Genomic DNA, 18,461 nt, shown 5'->3' on the forward strand with positions numbered 1-18,461 from the left:
AAAGCAAATGAAAACGACATGAAAACAAACAAGCACGAGGCAAGATTGATGATTACTACATACAACCAACTGAGGTTAGCAAATTGACTTCACGAATATACATTCCAGGATTGAACTTCCTTGATAATTACACTACATACAACCAACTGAGGTTAGCTGCCACTCCTGTACACTTCCCATTAAAGCCTGCATTTCTAAATGGGAGGTCAGGGAGTCGAACTTTTGCCAGAGGCAAGATTGATCATCTCTTCTTCTTGATGGGGGTTCTTTCTTTGTTTGTTTCTTCTCTTTCTTTCTTTTATGTTGAGTTTGGTTGTTTGGTGTCATTGTTGCGGACTCTCGCATGGTTAATGTAGTGTCCAGTTCTTGTATTCTCATGATATATATGATATTTCTCCTAATGATTGACAAAAAGGGTAGGTAATTACTACATACTTTCAATAAGCTTGAAATTCCAATCAAATCGTCTAAGCCACCAAAGTGGGAGCTCGTATTAGACACCCGATATATGCTTTTGCAATTGGAGCAAGGATATAAAAAGACACTGTTCTTCTCCCTCCCTCCCTCCCTCTCTCTCTTTCTCTCTCTGTCTCTGTGCAGCTCTCCTTATATGAGTACTGCTTGAGTCCCTGCAATATTATGCGACCATCAAAACTCTGTTAAAATCTTCATTTATCCACAAGGATAATCATTTGCAGAGAAGAACAATGCATTGATTTGAAATCGAAGTATCGATTTCCATTCTTTGTGAAGTAGTTTGTTTACTTGCAAGGGTCTATACCAACACGAGTCCGTTTTTATAAGCAGGAAAGTAAATATCTGAATCACGGTTCTTTTCAATAGTTGTTCCTAGCATCCTAAACACATGTCCCTGGATAATTTAGACTAAAAATCCCAATATTGGAGATATTAAGAAACTTGTTTTTCAACTACTCGTATGATCAGAAACTAAATACGGAGTAATTCAATAAAGAAGTTGACTTTGGAACTACAACCATCCCCTCAGCAGGTACTATATGCAGCCTGACGATGAGGAGCAAACCCAAAGCTACAAGCTACAAGTAGGAGGCACATCCTAAATGCAACCACAATCCATCCTGTTGTGGAACTTAGACCCTCTCTTTCTAACTTATCATTTCACCTTGGCAAGGCTTTTCCTCGGCGATCACCCTTGAACAAGAACAGTCCGATATGTAATAGTGGTGGAAGATACAATCTTTTTTCGAATATGATTGCGGATTGGTGGAGCTATAAAAATTGAAGAAGTGGAGACCGTGGACCTACTTTCTTTTTGTTTTTGTTCTCCAGCCTCCTTGTTTGGATGTTTTCTTTGTGGTTTTTGTAATAATCCCTCCCTGCATGGACGTATGTGGTCCTCCCTGCATGGCGGTTTGTGGTCTAGCATTTGTGCGGGCTTTTTCCTTCTTGCGTGGAGGTTTGTGGTCCAACATTTGCGATGGCTTTTTTCTCCCCTCTTGGGAGTCTTATTTAACACCGATGTACCTTATTGTCCAATATTTTGTCAGTGATACAAAATAGTTAGGCCCCATGCCTTTTGACTCAAAACGAAAAAGGACTTGGCTTGGATTCAGAGGTACAAGTATGTACCTATCCCTAAGGGTTGAATTCATCTGCTTTTATTTCCTAGAACACAGGGACATGGAAAAAGAGTTGTATTTCTTTATATCAACTAAAAGGCCCGTTCCATAGGTTGATTTGTGTTCCAACCCCCCATTTGGTGGCTATCCAAGTCTTAGGGAGGCAAAGCTTCATTGCCTGTCGCACACACAAGGGAAGCTTCAGGCCCTAAGGGAGACCATGAACATTCCTGTTGTAGAAAGGCAAATCTTTGTTTCCCTGGACAACACAAGGGAAGCTGCTAAACTGCTCAGCAATTTACTATTCTTTCCTGTCAGCTGGCCCTTCCGAGCACTGAGGCACAGTTGTGGTCCATTGATGGGGAACACGCCCAAAGCTGCAACTAAGAGGAGACACATTCTGAAAGACAACCACAATGCATCTTTTTTTCCTTGTCTTCCTTCAGATATTACTACAATACATCTCAAACAGAGAGGGGCATCGAAAGAAGCATTGGCAACGTCCTGACTCCTCAGGAACAACATGAAGTCTCCTGGCCGAGAAAAGAGGAAGAACTGCTTCTTAGATTCTAATCTTCGCTTGCGTCATCCTAAGTAATGTTGTTCTGCTTCCTCAAACTTGAAGTGGGCAGTATTATTACTTCATGTTATTGACCACAAATAAGACTAACATCTTTTGGTTCTGTGATATGCAAGAAGTTGATGTTTTTAACCTCCTTAAGGGTTCATTGTTCCATCTAAACTTCTCCGCGCATTCAATGTATGTTTCTTTTACATCTAATAAGATGATGGAGTACTACTGAACATACACGTAAAGACTATTCTCCAACTTTTCACCAATTAGGCATGAAATAAAATTAGGTATGAAGCTTATAGAAGTACCTGTCATCTTGCTCGAGAGAAATTACACAACCTTCTCTCTGGTTGAATAGAGTACCAAAGGCACTGCAAACGATAAAAATAAAGCTTTAGCCAAGTTTCCAACCAACAAAGCAAGCTCATCAAGATATTCTGAGAACCAAATTATAACAAGATATTTTTCTGAGTGATGCGAGATTAGGGCATGTTAAATTATTTAGAAACTACGAGTATTAATGCTAAATTTGTCAGAAGCTATTAAAAGGAAAACAACATGTTAACCATGGTGAGATTGTAGAACACATGATAAAAGAGATCCTAAACAACGGTCCACTTCGGCTTAAGATATGAGATGCTAAACAATGGTTCATTTATCCAGCATATAGGTTTGATGAAACCTCTATGTTCTTGCAGATTGAAGTGCTTATGATACACTCTTCAGATCATTTAGCAATAATGCGAGACCATATACCAAAGAGTAAGAGTCCCATGGTTAAATGACGATTATTTATCGGAAGGCTTCCAGAGCAAACTAGAGCACAAAGCAATCTCAGGTGAACCTTAGACCAGTTTACCACGCATTTGAAATCAGAATTAAGGAATCCTCATGTATAAGCATCTCTCTCAGTCTAAATCTCCATGTTGCATTCAGATTCCGAAATTCAGACACTTATGCAATACCCTTTTACAAAGACTCGGCTGCCAAATACTCTTGCAGGTAAGTTGGTTTATTGCGGGTAACCTAAGAAGCATGGATATGCACACCGGACACGACACGGGCAGGCACACATGTTATTTCTCCAAAAATTAGGCACGGACACGTGGAACATTAAAAACATATCCATATCCTAGCTATATCATAGGACTTCATATAGAACTTAAGCACATTATTTCATCAAATTAAGATATAAAGACACAAGTACTATTTAACATTATGATGACATCAATCGACAGCCACTATATAAGTTTTAACTAACTAAACATCTACGAAGTATTGACCGTGGACCCACTACCATACTTGAAACAAAAATAAGAAATCACCAGAGTCAGTAAACTCAAAGGAGTCTTCTCAAACCCATTCTGCCGATCCTGCTAAATTCGCAACAAAAGGCAATCATACTAAGTGAGAAATGAAACTTGATTTCCTTATCCTGCAACTTATGTCATCATTCCTAAAGTGCCTCACAGTTAGCCTTCAATAAGCATTTCTGCGTTTCTTCTAACAAGATATGGGCTAGGAGCAAGCAAATATAGACATTCAAAAGTAACCAACAATGCATCCTATCCAGTTACTACTTTTTTTGGATCCTTAAAATTTAGCTTACCAGTCAGAACAATAGTTAGCATTAATGCAAGCTTGTATCGGACAGAACTCAAGTTTGAATCTACAGGAGTTTGGAATTTTCTCTGACACCCAACAACTTGAACCAAGATCTGCGAATAAGTAAATTTGTATTATTTCCAGGATGAACAAAGAGAAACGACCCATGCCCAGACACTGCTCTCTTGCTTCATAACAAACAAAATATGTACATATAACCGGATAGGAAGATTGTACTCAAAAAAAAGATCACAAATCTGACCTTATTGATCCATCTAACCCCTCTTAGCTGGGAGTATCTTAATTTTCCTCCCTTTGACTCTCGACGATCTCCAAACCCCCGCCTCCAGAAGACAGATTTGGACCCTTTTTCTTTTGGTGTAGCCTCAGTAGTTGATAATAATGCAATTTTTTGCACATATTCATCAGGAATCACTATCCTACAAGTACCAATTTCTGGTGAACTCCATGTTCTCCTCGTACCCGATGTTCTATCCGCTTGACAGTTCACAGCGTCCCTTGTTTCATGACTTTCTGTTGCTTCTATATCTATGACGTAGCTAGCATCCCTATTACTAGCAAGAACATCCTCAGATCCCTTTGTATGATAAGATATGCCTTGATTACACCCTTTGTTTTTCAAGCAAGTGTTCTCCTGAAAAGTGCTACTTACGGAAGCTCCTAACAAAGCACATTGATCTTTCATAGTCTGTGAGATTCCAGAAGTTCCAGATAGAAAAGCAGCTAGATCATTGCATTCTTCTTCATTTAAGTTCACCCATCGAAGAGGTTGGTTACCTTGCTTGCTAAAAGATTCTCGCAGCTCCATTTCCACACGGGAAATTTGGGTTTCTATAGCATCAACAAACTGCCTATGCCTGGCCATTGTGAAATCATCATTGCGGTTTCTGTAGCTCAGCCTTACAGCCTTCTCAAACTCTTCCAACTGATTTAAAATTCACAATTGAAGAACGCAATATTACTTGTTGAATAAAGGGTAACAAAATTTCGGTCATCAAGGGTGAAATTATCAGACACTAAATAGGTTTTCCTGTGTATATTTCTCTTTCTTTAAAACATGAAAATTATCAAATCACAGACTTTTTTTTTGGGTGTGTGTGGAACCAGGCGATTTTATACAGGGATGAGAAACAGAATTTCAGAAACAAACCTGCCATTTTGCAGTGCCTAAAGCAGTTTGGAGCTCCCTACAAAGTTCTTCCGAATTCTCCGATATTAGCCCTTCTCTCCTCTCTCTTTCCCATGTCCTGTATGCTGATTCCATTCTAAGGAACACACACACACAAAAAAAAAAAAAAAAAGGAGGGAAAAGTAAGAAAATCATTTTCGCACCAAATGCCAAAAACATATCAATGAACACGACGATCTAATTCCCTAAATCCTTCATTAACGGAGAATAAAACTAAGAAATGCTTATTGAAGGCTAACTGTGAATTCCAATAGAGTCCCAAATTTCCAATTTCCCAGCAACCAGACACAGCATAAGTTAAATACCCAATCATCAATTACAAAAACAAAGAACAAATAAAGAAAAACAGCCATACCCAGAAGCATATAATAACCAATTCATTACAGAACACAACATAAAGGTCCAATTTTTAACCAAATATGACAAGAAGCAACACCAAATTACTCAAAACCACCATTCAGAAAAGCACAGCTGACATAACCAAAGATGATATTCACATATATACATACATATCTGCAGACTGCTGAACCTCCTCGGCTGCTGCGAAGAAGGTATCCTTTTGCCATAGATCAAAACTGTTGGCAACCAACATCTTCCTCACCAATTAGTTTAAAAAAACCAAGCCACCTTTTCTACGAATGTCGAAAGTATTTACAACAGCTTTCCTCCCTTGTCTTCTTTGCTTAGAAAGAAGCAAAGGAGGAGGAGAGAGAGAGAGAGAGAAAGCAGAGAGAGAGAGACGTCTAAGCTAATCTCTTTACTCTTTTAACCTCTCTGCAAACTTTCTAGGCCGCATTGCTGTTTTTATTTCTCGCATATTTTTCTTCAGGTTGGTTGGGAATATAATGAGTTTGTATCCAGTGTGGGCGCATCTCGTTCGTGCTAAATGACTCTGCGGGTAGGAATTTTCCACACCATCCCAAAACAGTTAACGAGCCACGTTAAACCAAGTTTACAGTGGAGTATCAATTTATGCTGTTGTCGTGGAAAATTATCCGGTATCCTCGGCATGCTAAACAGATCTTGATAACACCGAATAATAATTACAGGAATTCTTGTCTTATCCCGTTATTTGTTGCTTATTTTACTGGGTGTTGAATAAGAATAGAATCCAGTGTTGCAGAGGCTTCATATATAATACCAGAGATTCCATCTCCCAATCAACACCTACCCATATGTGAGGTTACCAAATTGATATAATGCGTCTACTGTATTTATTTTGAAACTGTATTTGTGCAAAAATATCGAACTCGTTAGTTTAATCTCGTATCGACATAGTATGACTGTGTGTGTATATATATATGATGGTAAAACATGCAAGACAAAGACGAACGTAAAAATAGAGCAACTACTATTTTGTATTGGAAAAATGATGAACTCGTCCGGATAATTTACGCTAGCTGGTTTTACAAGTTCATGCATCTGATCATCAAATGCCATTTGAAATAGTATCAGGACAAGTCGGTAGATTGATGGACGCATGTTTGGGTTGGGACCCCATAGAATAACTGCCCATCTGTCATCTTAAAAATCGAAACAGATTACAAATTAAAACTCCACAAGGATTAATCATTGGATTTGTTATTGTAGTAAGGCCCTCCTCGGCATCACGGCTGCTCCTAACCCACTTTAATATTTTGGAGAGAGAGAGAGAGAGAGGTGGGTGAGTTGGAGTTAGGAGGTCACATTCTGTGGCGTTCTTCAATCGTCGTAGGCCAACCAACGACTTTATGTAGAGGGCCCATTTGCCACCCAAAGATGCAATGACACGTGTATACACAGAAAAATTATATGGTGGTCTGGTTACGTGGTGCCCGAACACTCTTACTCTCAATACATATTTGTGTGAGATTCAGTACTAAGTATGAACTCCATGAAAACAGATGATAGTGGTGATACCCAAAATCATTGAATAATTACTCGATAATGCGCATCTAGTGTGTTGATATTTATGTGGTTCACGAGTTGTTTCTAGTGTTAGTTGATGATAATGTTGACAAAAGAGTTTTGTTATGCTATAGTTAACAAAGGAAAGGCGGGCAGCGGATGGAGAGCTCATGGGGTTTCTATTTAACCATTCGACTTCATTTGTTTTACCTATTTTTTGGTGTTTGATTGTGTAAAAAATTAAAAAATATTTTAATCAATTGGATAAAAATGACTTACTCTTAAATCTTCAGTAAGTTATTTTTCGAAATGAACCCGTTGCTTTCTACTGCAATTCTCACTGCTCAGTTTCATCGATTGTCAGTCCTGACCCACGTTCAATTCTAATATTCTCAGATCTCTCCACCGTTTAAGCCACCCTCTCTTTCTACACTATTTTGTTGATTTCTGAAAATATTTTCAAGTGCCAACCAAACACTGAAAAATAATAGTTTGAAATTTGTTTTCTGAAAAAACAGTTTACATCGAAACAAACGGAGCCTTAATTTACACCAACAAACGTTTTTTTCTTTCACCGGATAATAAGATGTTAAAGGTTAATTGCTAGTAATTACAACGACAATCAAGCACCTCCTCCATGAGGACTCCAACTCATGATCTCTCCCTTTAGATGGAGAGTAAGGAACCAACCACACCCACGTACTCTCTCTATCTTTGGGTAACTTCCGCTAAATATATTCACATGTTAGGCCTCTCACCAAATTTATTCGTCTCCCTGCGTGGCGTATCACATGAATATATACTGTATATGACATGAGTTCTGTAAATAGACTTTAAGATACGAAAGAAATGGTGAAGTACATCAAAAATGACAACTCCCTCTGTTCCTTTTTAAGTGTCATGCACTCCTGCTTCATAATTTCAACTTATTAAAAAAACATCATCATTACACCATTCACATCAACTTTTACCTTCACTTTCTCTCTTTACCTTCTATAAAAACATCATCATTACATTTTTACTCAATATCTTTTCAAAATGTAATATACTTTTAGGGACAAAATAAAAAATTTACCAACTATTATCCAGTAACTTTACAAAATGGATACTTTTTAAGGGACAGCTTAAAATGAAATACTGAACTCTAAAAAAATGTCGGAGGGAGTACCATTTTTCTATAAGTTATGCGATCACAATCATATGCAGGGTACATTGAAGCTCTTGAATTATTGAAGCTGTTCTCAAAAAGACAGAATTTACCATTGAATCATTGATTAATGGATGTAGTTTCAAAGCAAAGTCCAATCATTGATGTCCAAATGGTATTGTCCAAGTCATTTTTTTTACATCTTTTATGTTGATGTCAAAATGGCAGTATTGTCAAGGTCATTTGTTTACTTCTTTGGCAGTGCCATTTTTCCAACAAATAAACAGGATTGCCCCACGAGTGTAATGCCGTTTCGGCATAACCACCTTTCTTCCTCTTCGCGATCAACTTTCTCACGCATCGAAGGTGATGTTGTAAGTTTGGTAATGGTCAAATTTCATGCCAAACTTGACAACAAGAATGATATTGTCAAAATTTAACATTGAATTTGACACAATGATGAAGAGGATGTTGCAATCTTTAATGCTACATCGAAATCATAAAATATGGCTAAATCATACCGACCACGCCTATTCTGTGTAAGTCTGTCTTATTGTTAGATTCGTCATGTTCTGAACAATTAAGAGTTGACGGTAACAATTAAAAATCAATCAACTACTAAAATGACAATAATATAACAAATCAAACTTAAATTGCAATCCCAATCCGGAAACACAAACAATTCTTTGGAAGCTAAGACCGACTTAATTGATAGATTAAAAGTACTGACTCATTCAAACCCCACTGCAAAATTAAAAACTTAGATTCGCTATACTGACCACACAATTAAAGGCTACTCAATTGACACCACTCTTCTGTCATCCTTATGCTTTCCACCACCGAAAAGCATTATTCTCAATTCTAATTATCAAAATACAAGAATAGAAACACCCACCATTAAAAGGATTGGCTTAATGATCAAGGCCCGTGGCTTGGGGGTTTGCTCCCTCCTAGCCTCAGGTTCGAAATCTCCCAAGTGCTATCAACTCTTTGGGAGCTAGTTTACATAGACTTTCACTATGGCTTTAAATTGAGACACCCGCAAGTGGGCGGTGGTGGGATTGGGTTTTTAATCTCAATCTTACCACTGAGAACCAATATACTCCATGCTTTGTGCTGCTTACAACACAAGCATAAACACCATTCCGCCATTTGTCAGAAATGGTTAATGACAATCTGATAAATATAAACCACACAAGAAGTTTGGTGGGACCAGTTTCAGTGGCAACTTTAAACAGAGAAAACAGCTCTTCGGTTTATAGCAGAGGAAGATGCTTCTTACCAGCTCATGTAGCCATGTCTCTTTTAAGCTCTATTTTTTTAGCAATTCATCTTCTAACAACTTGCAACCATAGTAACAAGAAGTTACAATTGAGGAGACAATTCTTCTTTGTTGATCTTTGAACTCCATTGCTAGCTTTACATCCCAACTCGTACTTCTTGAGTTAAATACAATAGAATTCCCTTAATCAGGACCTGAAATAATTTTACTGACTAAACCCGAAGGAATCCATTAAGAGTGACCTTTTACCTGTCATCAAGATCAGTCTCACCGAGGGTTTCCAACATGTCTTCAAAGGTAGAACGAAGGTCTTCTAGAATTTCCAACTCAGTTTCCAAGTTCTCCTGCGTTCAAAGTTATCATGTATATGAGAAATCTAACTCAGCTCGAAAAAAATGCAAATAACAAAATCTTACATACAAATTCTTGCCCATTCTAGTTGAAGGAATATTTCCTATTTGATTGTTAAAAAATGGAACAAGCACTCATCAAACATGCAAAACAACTCCATGCCAGACGGCAGACCATGGACAGATTAGAAATGCACAAACGGAAAATAATAGAAGAGAATTACATGGGTATTAGCTTGTAACATAGGAGACTGAGCTCTTCGAAAATTATGTAATAAAGGAGGCGGCAAACCATAATGAAAGATGCCATGGTTCTTTGAGAACCAAGTACCCCGCACCATGTGATTGGTCCAACTAGACAAAGGGCAGCAATCCTTAGAACAATCTGTTATGGTAGCATCTATATCTGCAATTGAGGAAAAGAGAAACCAATGATAAGATTCATTAGTTCACATGGTCAAAGGAACTGATACAAAGTAGTGACTTGGCCACAGGAAGTGTACAATATTATATTCCTCTCCTGCCATTCCATAGGATGTAGAAGACAAAATTTTCACATTCCAAATGGGTTAAATGATGCAGAGTTGCATTATCGTGGAAAGTTTGTGTGGGGGGTGTTAACCGATTCTCCCTCTTTGGACTTCTGGTTCGGATTTGGGTTGTGTAGTTCTTTCCTTGCCTGGATCTACAAGAGAAAACCACCATTAATGCCTAGCCAGCCGCCGTCGACCAGCTCAGTTTGTATGGCATGGAGGAGAGAATCGGTCAAGTGTGAAATCTCTCGCACACTTAGAGTCATCAAAGGGCGGAACGGCCCACTTGGCCCGTTTGGGGCTCTGGCTGTCGAGCCACCTGGGCTTCATAGAGGTTGGGCTTGTCCAGATGAACCGGATGAAGGACCCACCATCCAGCCCGCTACATGTGTACACTTAGTGTGCACACTTTACTATGAATTTCCCTATCCTTCTTACTTGTCACATGTTACATTGTATAAGCTCACAAGGTACATGTCAGATATTGCCTTGCATAAAGTTACATTAAATTTGAAGTTTGAACGTCACATTTGGGTATGTACGCATTAAAAATTTGAAGCATTTCAATGGCAAGGTCCAGTGACAGTAAATACAATAAAGTTTAAATACTAGCTTCGATATTGTCAGACAAAGAAGTATCGGTGATAGAAATAGAGAGTTTGTTCTGCCTTGGTTCCCTGATTGCTGTTAGTAACTGATTGGCCTTAGCCTTTTACTGGTCTAGTCATGCAGTCGGCAATTGATGACTCTCTGTCCCTAGCAAAACTCAGACCACAAATGACTATGGTTGGAACAGCATGAAGTGGTCTACTGCTGAATGGTCCTCTCAGGAACAGACAATTTGTGGTGTCTAGGTCTTCGTATCTAGAACATGGATCTAACCGGTGCAAGTAATAGGAACAGAAACAGAAATGTGGCACGCCACATGCCCTGAATTATGCTATGATAGACTACAATGAGCTATAGCATGCTGTTATGGCCCAGGTACACCCACCACATGCACCGTTTTCTCCCTCTTTTATGTTTTTCAGTTATGGCCACATGTTTGGAGTGTTTTGAAGGCTGTCTCCTGCTATAGTCTTTTGGAATCCTTTAGTGCAACAGGTGTATCCACTGATTGTTCTGTTTCCAAAGTTTAGGTAATCATGCCAGTGGTGTGTGGTTATCTCATTAACTAGCCAATCAGGTTGTGGTCTCTTCCTTAATTTTTATGCTAGGCAGGGTTGGGTGTTTTCTCTCTCTCACTCCAAAAGAGAAGTCATAGTTTGTTTATGGACTGTGTGTACCTACTTCTACATGTCTTGACTAGACTGTGATTTTAACAATAGTATAATGCAAATAGGTGCAAGTCTTCAGAACGTTAAATTTGGAGGATGCAATGGAAAGGTTGCAGCAGGAGGCTATAGTTCAAGATGTCCAAGACCGCACTCGACTCTCAGAGTTTGTCTATATTATGATACAATCTAGTACAGTTACAAACCAAAAATCAAGATTATCTAACCCTTCACTCTTGCAGAGATGCATATGTAAAAAGTGTAGAAAAGCAAGAGAATTACCAAGAGGCATGACATCATAAGGGTTCTCTCCTTGTGGCAAGAAACCATAGAATGTGACTAGATGAGAACTAGAGAACTTCCCATAGCTAAGGTAGCATTGTTCTCCTGCATTACATGGTCTCGATAGAGGAAATCTCAATGAATTTGTAGCAGAATCTACTTTCCCATAGTGCAATATGTGTGGGCAAAGCTGTTAATACAAATAAAAGGGACCAAAAATGTCACAGCAGGGTCTGGGAAAGATCACAAAGATGGAAAAGAACAATGACCACTGACTACTGGTTGATAAAAACAAGTGAAACAGACTACACGAGTGATCGACCATTCAGCGAGCTCAAACTTGACAGAGAAAACTACATTAATCTCATCATACATGCACGCAACTTTCTGTGTGTTCTTACAACGCATGCAACTTTGCAGAAACAAACAACTCAAATAGACCAGACGCAAGTGTGTCTTTGTTTACAGGTACAGCAATTAAAAGAGGATAAGAACATTTGGTCTACTGCACACTTCCAAGTATAATGAGCATTCTTTAAAATTCAGCAGTCAGTCCGTCACTACAGTTAGAACTCTAAGTATTTGCCTTGTGCAGCATAAATAAATTGAGTGGCAGAAAACAAAAGACAGGTGAAAAGAGTGACATACAGAATGATTGAGAAAGCCGGCAATTGGTACCAAGCATGTTTGTAGCTTTCCATCGGTGAACATCACTTTCATGCCATTAGAGTACCATAGCTCACAAGCCCATAAGAACTGATCCCACGTGTAGAGCTCTGTGGGAAATATACCAGGATGATCATTGCATAGTGCAGGAAATAACTCGTTGTACTGGGTGCGCAAGTGCTGCAACCATGATAAATGCACGCATTTTATCGATAGCTTTAACAGTTTAATGCTGAACAGTTCTTACCAATTTGAGGTTGATAATGCAAACAAGTCTCATAGAATAAACTCGGTAAGATTGACATTAGTACAAATGAGAACTGCAAATTGATGACCAGAAACCCCAAGACAATGAAAACTAACAAGGGCGTTCAAAAGAATCAAAACAAGGTCGTTAGAAACTCTTCAACAGTTCAACATAAGACATTCCCTTGTCCACAAAACAGGGACCGAGGGATGGCTTGTCTAGATTTCAGCCATTTAAATGTCATGCAAAACTTCTAAGGAATCAACCACTCTAATAAAAACAATGTTACGGGGAGGGCATAAAATATGATGGATAGAATCTTTTCCCACAACCCTGTTATCAGCTGAAAGAAATGGATCCTAAATGTCAAGTAAGTTGAATACTTGTTAACAGTAGTGAAAGAGGCTTAATAACCTCTTTTGCCTGCACTGTCTCTTCTAGTAATAATGTCCCATCTAAAGCCATAATTGCATTAACTCCAAAGCTCAACCCTGTAGCATGTACACGATCAAAATCAAACGGACAAGAGATAAAAGTGTACAAACACTACAAGTAAAAGGATACCTCTTTCCGTAAAACAAAAGCACATCCACATGCTGAATAGATTTCAGTAAAGTCTTCATCCTTGTATCTTAGTCAGTAGAAACATGTATATATAAAAACCAAAAAAAGAATCCTTCCTATCTCTCATACTCCGTTCTTCATTGAGTATTTATTCTCGGAAATTTAAAAACCAATACAACAGCAAACGATTGACAGATGGAAAATGCAATCTTACATCATAAGTTTTTGGTACTGACTCGCACACAGCCGACACCCTTCTTTTATAAGCAAATAGGTAGATAACAAAATGAAGGCATTAATTGGCAATGAGTGGAGATAACAACTAACTAATGAAGGATATAGCCAGGATACTCATGTAAAAAAGTAAACAAAGGATTCATAATATAGGGATCCGAATGAAACAAGGTGAACTTAAGGCACAAACAAAGGGGCAATAGTTTAGCTTTGAATTCTGATACCATGTTTAAAGCATTCAATCCAAAACCAACAAGCAATGAGCAGAGAGACTGTCCAAGCTCATATACTAGTTTTAGAGTTAATAATTAATCAATGTGATACAAGCCTACTTATACGAAAGGGCCTTATGCACGCACACATTTTTTTAAAAGCTCTAGAAAGTTGGAGAATTGATGAGAGAGGTACGGCTCCCAGACAATAGGAAAAATGCACACCTGTATTAAATACTTCAGGTAATGCATCAAAGTATAACTTAAATTTTGAATCAGGATTGTGCTTCTCCTTCATGCTCCACAATAGCATCATTGTCTCCAAAGAAATACCATCAATCTTTTCCAAGATGGGGAACTACAATAAATAAAAATAATAGTTTAACCAAGGTGTTTTGATAGTTCAACTCTTCAGCTACACCATAAGAAACTTAATCAATGTGGTACAGTTACGGATGGTCTGAAGCTGAGTATAAACATATAATCATGTAGGTACTGCAAGCAAAATGAAATGTCTTGACGTAAAAAAAGAATTAACAGGATCTAACATGACTACAAAGTTACAAAATAAAATATTAACAAAGCAAAACATACAAACCAAAACTATGCCAATGCGTATCTTAAAATAAGAACAGATGTTCAACTTGACTTCTCAAGACCGCAAATTCCAGGGATCGCTCAATGGAAGTCTACTATATGACACGGAATAGAAAGTGTCATCATGTACTTACAAAACTAAGAGCTGAAGTAGTCCGAACCGGTTTTGTGTTACCTCATTCACTCATCGACCCCAGCATCGCTACGTTCGTTCACTCAAAGAAAACTTCCCCTGCGACATCATAGATTGGGGTCTGTGGTTTCCCAAAGGAAGGTATGATAAGTAGACACCAGACTCAATCCAGCTAAAAGAAGAGAAAAGGCAATCCAGCCCAGTATTAAGTATGGAGGTTCGAGTACAAACCCTAACTTAGGTACTTATATGGGAAGATGATATCCAAAGACCTCTTCCCTTTCTGATATACGTGAAAGAGGTACCATCCACGTTATGTCAATCCTAAATCTGGATTTTTGGATGTGGTTATTACAATTTGTCTCAATCTCTGAGGCTCTGTACATGAGCTCAATGGTACAAGCCCTCCACTGATAAAGTGATAAGATTTGCCCGAGGCAGTTGTACCCTTCTATAGTGGGCCGAAATAACCACGGTTTGGAAAGGTGAAAAGGACCAGGGGTAGACCTGACCCTTGCTATGTACACGTCATCCCTAAGGTTATCTGGCTGTCTCAGTTCATTTGTAACGTCATTATGGATCTCAGGAAGGCGTTCTACTGCTCCGCTGAACGTCTCCCGAACCCTGCTCTACAGGTTCGGCAAGCTCCCACACACTTCGGCACAAAGGGGAAGAAGGGTCAAGAAGTTTTCAGCTCCCCACACCGTCAATACATAAAACCAAGGGAAAAAGTTCTTATTTCTAGCCTATAAGCCACAAGATTTCTGGCCTCCAAGCTTAGGGGTTTGAGCAGGCTTGGTTTATCACCGCATCTTGTAATAGGCCACAGATTTAAGTCATCGATGTGAATCCCATGGTGGAGACATATGTAAAATAAGACCACCGTGCCAAAAGTGTCCTCACACCTGTCTCCCACAGATACCCAGGTTGAATGTGCTTCCCATACTGAAGATCTCATAGGTAAGTTTTTTAAGAAACTTTATTCTCCTTTTGTACATCATGGATCACATCACAAAACTTTATAATGCCTTGGGTGATATCATGTTCGGCGCAATAAAGATGGTTTGTAGATCATTACAACCTTGTCAAGTATTCTGCCGTATCCCGTGTCCTTAACATGAAAGTTAAGGGATCTTTGGTGGAAAGATGGAGTAATTATCATCTCGGAAAAACAACTTATTCTCTTCTTTAAGCAGTTGCATTTGATTCCATGAGTTTGACAAGCTGTCCCCTTTGTCAGCTTATTTTGGCCGGAGTTTATCACCCAACATGGAACCTTTGGAAAGCCCCAATGAGTCCAATTCATAATCAGCTGTGTCAATTGGTCGACAAATTTGCCAGGGATTCACCATTTTGTATATGTTACAATTACTTTTGATGTGCAAGGTCTATTTCCCTCCCAGAACGTATTTCATGTCCAAGTAATTCTTTTCATTATACAATGTCAGTACCACAAATCGTCCATTCAATTAACACAATTGAGGAGGTAAAGACTAAACAGATGGGTAAAGCTATAAGGTAAACCTTGGAACTAAGTGATATCAGGTTAGGACGTGATGAAACTTACCATGTCAGATTCATGAACAAGCTCCTCCGAAATGATGGCAGACACAGGGATCTCCAGAGCAATGTCCCCAACTTTTAGATCTTCTGTTGCTATGGCTCCTCTTCCAGCCCCCTCAACGTCTATTCGACCAATGATGCAAGGGATTAAAATGAAAGTACATACTGAGCAGTAGCTTTCTCTCTCTCTATGTGACTTGGTGATTAGAGAAAGAAATCAAATTTTGCACAACATGCATCCTCAAGATGCTTGATTAAGTCCAGGTAACAGTGTAGCAAAAACTTACAACTTACAAGCTACTTCCAATTTCCTTCGAACACCATTGCTCTCGCCCCACTTTAATAAATATCTCTCCTTGTCCCAGCTGTAGTTTGTCACAATTATAGTCTCCAGTCTGATCTTGTCCCCGAGTTCTTGAATCATATTAATACTCAATTCCCTTAAGTCATGCAGAATACCATTTATGGTATGATAACCACTGCAGAGGGCTTTATCAAGGAATGAGAGAATAGTGTGCAAAGCCTCCAGCTCAATTCTGGGATTGTAAAGATGCACGGAAGTTACATCAACTCCAGCAAAGTAAAGTTCAACCTATGCCACAAAAAGGTGAAGTTTTTGTTTCATTAGTAACTCATGTAGAGAAATCTAGGGTGTTGGCCATAATACTGGCCCAGCCAAAATCAGCTGTGTCAGAAGAAGTTAAGTATGATTCCTTCGAAAAATAATGGAGAAATATGTTGATCCTTGAAGCTACCAAAGAGTGAGCAACAATGTAGTATGTACATCAATGAAGAGCAGAAATCTACAGTTTAGACGCCACAGTTTAGAGAGGAGCAGTTTACCTCATCCGAGCACATGATTCTTGCTCTTTGAAGCAGTATATCCATCGTTTTATTTGTCCAATCAGGACCACTGTAGTTCTCCAAAACTACTTGTCCTTGGCGATTAAACCCTTTATCTTCCAGTATTTTCTGTTATACGAAAATGACAAGAAAAAATCATTCAAAAAGTATTGGCATATTGATCTTTCAGTAAGAAAGTTCTACCCTTTGGGAGCATTAAGGAGATCCAGTGCTTGTAGCACCCCCATACCTTCTTTTTCTGGAAAAGAGGGTCGTCTTCAGAGAGCTTAAGAACTAACAAATGCCGATCATTCTCAGTTTCTTTAATAGAAAAATGCATCTGCAATGAGTAGGCATGTGACTGATAATAAGCTTTAAAAAGGTTTGATTTCCAACAAACAAAGAAAAGTAGTTCATAAAACAAATTGAATAAGAATTGACCTTAGATATAGTATCACCAACAGAAAGTGAAAGTAGTTTACATATGATTAACATTTCTTCAGCACATACAAGCAAATTAGGATCTTTACAATGCCCGTTTCTTTAGCATAAACATTTGCTCTGAAATGACTAGGTAAGACCTATATTTATCAAACCATGATAAAAAAAAAAAATGTCAACAGAGCACTAACGAATACGATAGAGCTCCCAAAATATCAGTTTCCCAATCGATTTTGCAGAAATCATCCAACAAGAATAAGAATGACAAAGCTAAAATATGGATACAAATAAACCCCAATTTTCCGCCTTGCCAGGATGAAGTCAAAATGCTCTATTTTCTAGTTAACAGTTTACAGCAAAAGGAAGCAAGACCTGATGCAAACTCAAAACCATAAAAGAAAAAAGAACTCAAAACCATAAAAGAAAAAAAAAAAAAGAAAAAAAAAAGTTCGAACCTATCGAAGTATTCAACACATGGGAACTACATACAAAGATTGGAGCTATTTCTAATCACTTGGACAATATTACACGTATCAAACAATACCAAGAACATAGAGCAGTTTTTAAATGCACTGACAATGTGAAAATGGCACCATCAGCCCTAATCTGAAAAATCCAAACTACCCATCATCAACAAGACTAAATTCAGCTAAAATAAGTTCTTACATATATACGTGCATATTTATATTACCAAAAAGATTAAAACTTGAAGAGACTGCAGGGAAGAAGTAGAAAGCAAAAGGGTAAAGCATGTAATATGTGTAAGACTAGGGTTCACCTGGTCGTCCTCCATTGATGAGAAGGCCGAGAGAGAGAGCGCGTCAAAGGGAAGCGCTTGAGGGCAAGAGCGTTATACGGGCACGGAGTGCGGGTCCCCGCCCCTTAGAAATGAGGGGTTTTGCCTTGAAAATTACAGCCTATTTTAGTCTTCCTTGCTCATTGGCATTGCCCTTCTAGTATTGCACTCCCTCCGTCCAAAAATACAACGACAATTTTTGAAATTTGTGTTATTTTTAATCATTTATATATTTTAATTTATAATATTTTTCATGAATTGAAAAATTTTGTATAATAGAATTAATCGAAAACTATCAAACAAGATTTATATTGCATATTTTTTAAGATTCATATTGAAAGATATAAAGAGTTGAAATTGACATGGATATCAAAAATTGACATCTAATTTGGGACAGAAGGAGTACAGTAATTCTTACTGATG

General features: G+C 38.3%; 2 protein-coding genes across 7 annotated transcripts; both read right to left on the bottom strand.

Annotated features, from left to right (window-relative positions):
- Nucleotides 1–417: 417 nt before the first annotated feature.
- On the bottom strand, nucleotides 418–5,806 carry LOC131304444 (uncharacterized). Its single transcript, XM_058331689.1, has 6 exons — nucleotides 5,497–5,806; nucleotides 4,949–5,063; nucleotides 4,040–4,723; nucleotides 3,782–3,890; nucleotides 2,481–2,543; nucleotides 418–629 (listed from the first exon to the last, which is right to left on the bottom strand). Exons 1-5 carry the CDS (start codon nucleotides 5,577–5,579, stop codon nucleotides 2,503–2,505), a joined length of 1,032 nt encoding a protein of 343 aa, XP_058187672.1. The 5' UTR covers nucleotides 5,580–5,806; the 3' UTR covers nucleotides 418–629; nucleotides 2,481–2,502.
- Nucleotides 5,807–8,656: 2,850 nt separating this feature from the next.
- On the bottom strand, nucleotides 8,657–18,180 carry LOC131304454 (uncharacterized). Of its 6 annotated transcripts, none has more exons than XM_058331710.1 (13): nucleotides 17,243–17,311; nucleotides 17,052–17,141; nucleotides 16,802–16,930; nucleotides 16,253–16,550; nucleotides 15,963–16,081; nucleotides 13,891–14,023; nucleotides 13,070–13,146; nucleotides 12,391–12,588; nucleotides 11,743–11,932; nucleotides 9,878–10,059; nucleotides 9,553–9,647; nucleotides 9,304–9,460; nucleotides 8,657–9,137 (listed from the first exon to the last, which is right to left on the bottom strand). In XM_058331710.1, exons 1-12 carry the CDS (start codon nucleotides 17,294–17,296, stop codon nucleotides 9,334–9,336), a joined length of 1,692 nt encoding a protein of 563 aa, XP_058187693.1. In that variant the 5' UTR covers nucleotides 17,297–17,311; the 3' UTR covers nucleotides 8,657–9,137; nucleotides 9,304–9,333. The 6 variants fall into 6 exon arrangements, with proteins under 6 accessions (XP_058187693.1, XP_058187687.1, XP_058187706.1 ...); XM_058331704.1 differs by having other exon boundaries at nucleotides 8,657–9,197; XM_058331723.1 differs by lacking the exon at nucleotides 17,243–17,311 and adding an exon at nucleotides 18,021–18,180 and having other exon boundaries at nucleotides 8,657–9,460.
- Nucleotides 18,181–18,461: the final 281 nt, after the last annotated feature.

The sequence above is a fragment of the Rhododendron vialii genome, chromosome 1a (genome assembly GCF_030253575.1).
Source record: "Rhododendron vialii isolate Sample 1 chromosome 1a, ASM3025357v1".
NCBI lineage: Eukaryota > Viridiplantae > Streptophyta > Magnoliopsida > Ericales > Ericaceae > Rhododendron > Rhododendron vialii.

Coding starts and splice junctions, on each gene's coding strand:
- LOC131304444 (XM_058331689.1), bottom strand. CDS start 5,579: ATGTTGGTTGCCAACAGTTTTGATCTATGGCAAAAGGATACCTTCTTC. Junction 3,891..4,039: donor GGGTTAGATGGATCAATAAG/GTCAGATTTGTG, acceptor ACTTATTCGCAG/ATCTTGGTTCAAGTTGTTGG. Junction 2,544..3,781: donor GCTAACTATTGTTCTGACTG/GTAAGCTAAATT, acceptor TATCGTTTGCAG/TGCCTTTGGTACTCTATTCA.
- LOC131304454 (XM_058331710.1), bottom strand. CDS start 17,296: ATGTTAATCATATGTAAACTACTTTCACTTTCTGTTGGTGATACTATA. Junction 12,589..13,069: donor AGACAGTGCAGGCAAAAGAG/GTTATTAAGCCT, acceptor TCATGGTTGCAG/CACTTGCGCACCCAGTACAA. Junction 11,933..12,390: donor CCGGCTTTCTCAATCATTCT/GTATGTCACTCT, acceptor TTGTATTAACAG/CTTTGCCCACACATATTGCA.